At 44.9% G+C, this 6,000-nt stretch overlaps 1 protein-coding gene across 1 annotated transcript; it reads right to left on the bottom strand.

Annotated features, from left to right (window-relative positions):
* Positions 1 to 2,678: 2,678 nt before the first annotated feature.
* On the bottom strand, positions 2,679 to 4,446 carry LOC110492908 (urotensin-2-like). Its single transcript, XM_021567370.3, has 4 exons — positions 4,240 to 4,446; positions 3,597 to 3,722; positions 3,430 to 3,473; positions 2,679 to 3,309 (listed from the first exon to the last, which is right to left on the bottom strand). Exons 1-4 carry the CDS (start codon positions 4,343 to 4,345, stop codon positions 3,196 to 3,198), a joined length of 390 nt encoding a protein of 129 aa, XP_021423045.1. The 5' UTR covers positions 4,346 to 4,446; the 3' UTR covers positions 2,679 to 3,195.
* Between the last annotated feature and the right edge of the window lie 1,554 nt (positions 4,447 to 6,000).

Raw genomic sequence — 6,000 nt, 5'->3', positions numbered from 1 at the left:
TCCCCCCTCCTCTCTTAACTCCCTCCATACTCCCCCCTCCTCTCTTAACTCCCTCCATACTCCCCCCTCCTCTCTTAACTCCCTCCCATACTCCCCCCCCTTCTCTCTTAACTCCCTCCCATACTCCCCCTTCTCTCTTAACTCCCTCCATACTCCCCCCTCCTCTCTTAACTCCCTCCATACTCCCCCCTCCTCTCTTAACTCCCTCCCATACTCCCCCCCTTCTCTCTTAACTCCCTCCCATACTCCCCCCTCCTCTCTTAACTCCCTCCCATACTCCCCCTCCTCTCTTAACTCCCTCCATACTCCCCCCTCCTCTCTTAACTCCCTCCATACTCCCCCCTCCTCTCTTACCTCCCTCCCATACTCCCCCCCTTCTCTCTTAACTCCCTCCATACTCCCCCCTCCTAACTTAACTCCCTCCAATACTCCCTCCCATACTCCCCCCCCTCTCTTAACCCCCTCCCATACTCCCCCCTCCCTTTTTACTCCCTCCCATACTCCCCCCCTTCTCTCTTAACTCCCTCCCATACTCCCCCCTCCTCTCTTAACTCCCTCCCATACTCCCCCTCCTCTCTTAACTCCCTCCATACTCCCCCCTCCTCTCTTAACTCCCTCCATACTCCCCCCTCCTCTCTTACCTCCCTCCCATACTCCCCCCCTTCTCTCTTAACTCCCTCCATACTCCCCCCTCCTCTCTTAACTCCCTCCATACTCCCCCCTCCTCTCTTAACTCCCTCCATACTCCCCCCTCCTAACTTAACTCCCTCCAATACTCCCTCCCATACTCCCCCCTCCTCTCTTAACGCCCTCCCATACTCCCCCCTCCCTTTTTACTCCCTCCCATACTCCCCCCCTTCTCTTTTAACTCCCTCCCATACTCCCCCCTCCTCTCTTAACTCCCTCCCATACTCCCCCTCCTCTCTTAACTCCCTCAATACTCCCCCCTCCTCTCTTAACTCCCTCCATACTCCCCCCTCCTCTCTTAACTCCCTCCCATACTCCCCCCCTTCTCTCTTTACTCCCTCCATACTCCTCCCCTCCCTTCTTAACTCCCTCCCATACTCCCCCTCCCTCTTTTTCCCTCCCATACTCCCATACTCCCCCCATACTCCCCCTCCCTCTTTTCTCCCTCCCTCCCTTGCTGTCTTTGCCTCTCTCATAGCTTTTAGAGCTCCTCCAGTCAGTGGGTTCTCTGGTGCCAGCAGGTGAAGATGGGGCCATGCTGGAGACAACCAGTGAGGATGATGCATGGCACAGTGCTTAGCAGAAGAGAGATCTCCCAAGGCTGGGTGTCTCTATATACAAAAGGCCTTTCTCTAGCAGCAGGTCAGAAAGACAAACATAACAACAAATAATATTAATGCTGTACTTGTATTATGTAATGTGTACTTGTAAGTGGTCCAACCACCATGCATATTAAAGAGGATCTTGATTTTAATTACTGTTAATGACTCTCTCTCTCTCTCTCTGTCTCTGTTTCTCTGTTTCTCTCTCATATTCTCTCCTGCTCACAATCTCTCTCTCTCTTAGAATGTCTCTTTCTCCTTCTCTCCCTCCATTCTTCCCTCCACCTCTTCACCTTTCTGTTGTCCAGAAAGTCTACAACAAAGTCTCAACCTGCTTTTCATTTGTTTCCCTTTAAAAAAAAAACATATCAACATATACAGTCAAAGGACAACAGACAGACGCACACAAACATCAACGACATCACACCCACCCAGACCCACATGTTCCCTCTGCATCTATCTCCAGTGCTTGTAAGACTCTATGCCGTATGGCCTCAAATGCTGTTCTGTTCTCTATCGCCCACACATTTTCAATATTTAAATATTAATGCATTTGATTCTTCCACTGTCTTAACGATGAAGGATCATTTGATTCCCAGTTCTTAAGTAAATGTTTTTTTTTTTCAAAATGATTGACGAGAAAAGTATGGTCCAACCTATTGGGTATCTCACCGCACCGTCATATACCATGTCTTGAGATATGCAGATAGACAGATTCAAAGTACATTTACATTGTAAAACTCCTGACAGACAACTTTCCACTTTCTAGCTCCGCCCATAACTTACGGACTTTAAAGCAATCCCAGAAGGCATGAATTATTGAGTCATTGTTCATTTTGACTCTGCCTTTGTGCTGTAGAATTGGTGAACTTTGTGTATTGTATAATAAATGATATACATTAGTTCATACCGGATTAAGCGTACATTTTCGTTACCTGTCATTTTGTTAGTTGTGTTCCAACACTCCATCTTGTGTCAACATCAGTTATTTTTGAGTCTTGGTTCCAGTAGTTTATATCTGCTTTTCCAATGGAGTGGATGGACTGTTTCTAGGATCGATGGACTGCCTTGCAACACAATGAGATTATACCTCCGTATCATTTACTAATTCATCTGATATTCTACATATCTGCTTCTCAGAACTACAGTAAACAGTAGGACTTATTTGCATGTCTTCTACACTGAACCACATACACTTATGATTGAAATAAAGACTAATGTAGATATTATCCCATGTTCTTCTTACATATCTTTTCAATTATTATTTTGTCACATGAGACGGTGCGTAATTGCATTTGGTAGTTCAATGAGTCATTGAATGTCGAAAAACAATTCAAATCTCTTTTAAAAACAGACATTTTTTCGGGGACCAGGCATCCAACCAGAAGCTTTTCCAAATAGATGATTTTATTTCTGTTGAATATACAGCCATTTAGTTCTTCATCCTGCTCACGTTGCAACATCAAACAGTTCTATTTTAAACATACAGGCATGACAGGGAAATATAGAGAACAGCATCAAAACTAAACAGTCCTCAACCCTACTGTAGAATATAGCAACCTGTGGGATATCGATTCAGTCCATCACTGTCTGTGTGCAGCATCCGTGTATGTGTGCCTTCCTGTGTGCATTCATGTGTTCCTGTGTGTGTGTGTGTGTGTGTGTATGTGTGTGTGTGTGTGTGTGTGTGTGTGTGTGTGTGTGTGTGTGTGTGTGTGTGTGTGTGTGTGTGTGTGTGTGTGTGTGTGTGTGTGTGTGTGTGTGTGTGTGTGTGTGTGTGAATCTACAAATGTGCGTATGTGTATGCTTTTTCGTGTGCAATAGAGGGGTTGTGTCTCAGTACAAGCCCCATCGCTTTGTCATAGTGTACGGTGGGAATGCATTTCGCTAAGGACGGTTGACTGTGTCAGACACAGTACTTCCAGAAACACTCTGAGTTGCCTCCTCTCTTTCTGAATGGCTTCCTGATGCCAAAGAAGCGACTGACGGGACTTAGGTGACTCTGTTTCTCCAGCAACACCTGAAACAGAGAAGAATTACAGCTGTAGTACTTCATGAGTCATGAAACAGGTGTTCCCAAAACAAAACATGATCGTTTCTCAATATATGCGTCTTATCTTCTATTAGTTTAAAAACTCACATCTGTCTTCATCTGTCTTGGTAGTAGTCCAGCTGCACTGAGACCTGAGGGAGACGAAGGGTGAGAGAGGATGTGTTGTAATATTTCTCTTGAATTGAAGCATCACAGACTATACATTTATGATGTAACTGTTGAGGCAGGAGTCCAACTAGTTTGTGTGATCTCACCATCTCTGCTCAGCTCTCCAGACAGTAAGGATGAGTATCTGAGTCCAGGGCCAGACTGGGGCAGGTATGTCTGCTCAGAGAAAGACAGCTCGTCTGGACTACCTGCACCACCATCCTCCAGAGATACTGAGCACAGAGAAAAACACAGTCAACACACAGTCAGCATACAGTTAACACACAGTCAATACGCAGTCAACACGCAGCAATCTAGTCTAGATATACAATCTGGCTCTTCACTCTCCACTGAATAATCGATGATAAGGGTACAGTTGTGTTTATGTTAGTCCAACCATGATGATTAATGACTAATAACTAAGAAGCAGCGATGGCATTGATGGCATTAAAAGTGAATGGAACATTGCCACCATAAGCAAACATCATATTGCACATTCGATATTAACATTGCGACAGTTCTCAGACACAATCAACCAGGTCTCAAAGCAATTATACCATAACAGAAGGTCACTGATTACAACTTGTTTGTAATCCTCAAGATTGAAGTTTAATTAAGACTCACACAGGCCTTAATTACATATGTGACTATTGAACTACTCTGCCTAATAACCTCATTGTACAACAGCCTTTCCCAGCAGCTTGGCCTGTTGAGGAGTATGTTTATAAGGGTGGAGAATCTGGTACTCACCAGGACCCAGGTAGGGCATCTCTGCAGAGTCTGTGATGGGATGGGCCAATAGCGAGCTGGAGGCTACCAGCAGGAAGGTCCATGATAGGAGCAGGTTACACATCATCTCCACTGGCCAGTTGTGTCTGGGTTTTCTGGGTGGGTGATGGGTCCTCCTGAGGTCTGGAGAGAGTGGTCTTCTCTCTGCTCTGTCCCCCAATAGGTTATATACCCCATCGACTGCCCCCACTCCACCTCACGTCCCCACTCCGTCCTTAGTGTCACCACAATAGGGTGACTACCATAGGCCCATCTGATCTCACTCTCTCTCTCTCTCTCTCTCTCTCTGTGTATGATAAATCAACATCCAGTCACTCAGGTGAGTTATTGGGAACTATAAAAAGGACCGTGGGTCTACGCGTCAGGGCCAAAGACGTATTTTACCATCCCGGTGGATTGATTGACTAGTTTTACTGAATCTGTAAATTGGATTTGCCCAGGTGTTCAGAACACCCTCCTCTCATCTGCCTGTGGAGGGGGATCAGGTGGATAGACTAGGGCAGACAAATGGCTGTTTACTTGATTAATTAATCAACATGCTCTGTGACTCCACATCCATCAAGTTAGCCGACTCAATGCGTGACTGGCAGGCTTTATGGAATAGCATTTAGCTCCTTCACCCCAGCTTCCTATCCTAACACAGGACTCGGTGGTTGCTGTTCAATGCATTGAAAGCAGTTAGTGGGAAGTTATATAGGGGAGAGTGGGGTAAGGTGAGCAAATTTTTACATTCAGCATAACTCCATCAAGGGAAATATAGTACTCTTTCTAACAAAGATATCTACATATACAGTCGGAAGTTTACATACACTTAGGTTGGAGTCATTAAAACTCGTTTTTCAACCACTCCACAAATGTCTTGTTAACGAACTATAGTTTTGGCAAGTTGGTTAGGACATCTACTTTGTGCATGACACAAGTCATTTGTCCAACAATTGTCTACAGACAGATTATTTCACTTATAATTCACTGTATCATAATTCCAGTGGGTCAGAAGTTTACATACATTAAGTTGACTGTGCCTTTAAACAGCTTTAAACAAACAAATTATGGAATGGTTTAGAAGCTTCTGATAGGCTAATTGACATAATTTGAGTCAATTGGAGGTGTACCTGTGGATGTATTTCAAGGCCACCTTCAAACTCAGTGCCTGACATCATGGGAAAATCAAAAGAAACCAGCCAAGACCTCAGAAAAAGAATTGTAGACCTCCACAAGTCTGGTTCATCCTTGGGAGCAATTTCCAAACGCCTGAAGGTACCACGTTCATCTGTACAAACAATAGTACGCAAGTATAAACACCATGGGACCACGCAGCCGTCATACCGCTCAGGAAGGAGACGCGTTCTGTCTCCTAGAGATGAACGTACTTTGGTGCGAAAAGTGCAAATCAATCCCAGAACAACAGCAAAGGACCTTGTGAAGATGCTGGAGGAAACAGGTACAAAAGTATCTATATCTACAGGAAAACAAGTCCAATATCGACATAACCTGAAAGGCCACTAAACAAGGAAGAAGCCACTGCTCCAAAACAGCAATAAAAAAGCCAGACTACGGTTGGAACCACACATGGGGAAAAAGATTGTACCTTTTGGAGAAATGTCCTCTGGTCTGGTGAAACAAAAATTGAACTGTTTGGCCATAATTATCATTGTTATGTTTGGAGGGAAAAGGGGGAGGCTTGCAAGTCGAAGAACACCATCCCAACCGTGAAGCACGGGG

The sequence above is a fragment of the Oncorhynchus mykiss genome, chromosome 16 (genome assembly GCF_057628025.1).
Source record: "Oncorhynchus mykiss isolate SJ-2025 chromosome 16, ASM5762802v1, whole genome shotgun sequence".
NCBI lineage: Eukaryota > Metazoa > Chordata > Actinopteri > Salmoniformes > Salmonidae > Oncorhynchus > Oncorhynchus mykiss.
The sequence above is the reverse complement of the archived record's forward strand: the minus strand, read 5'-3'. Positions and strand labels throughout refer to the sequence as shown.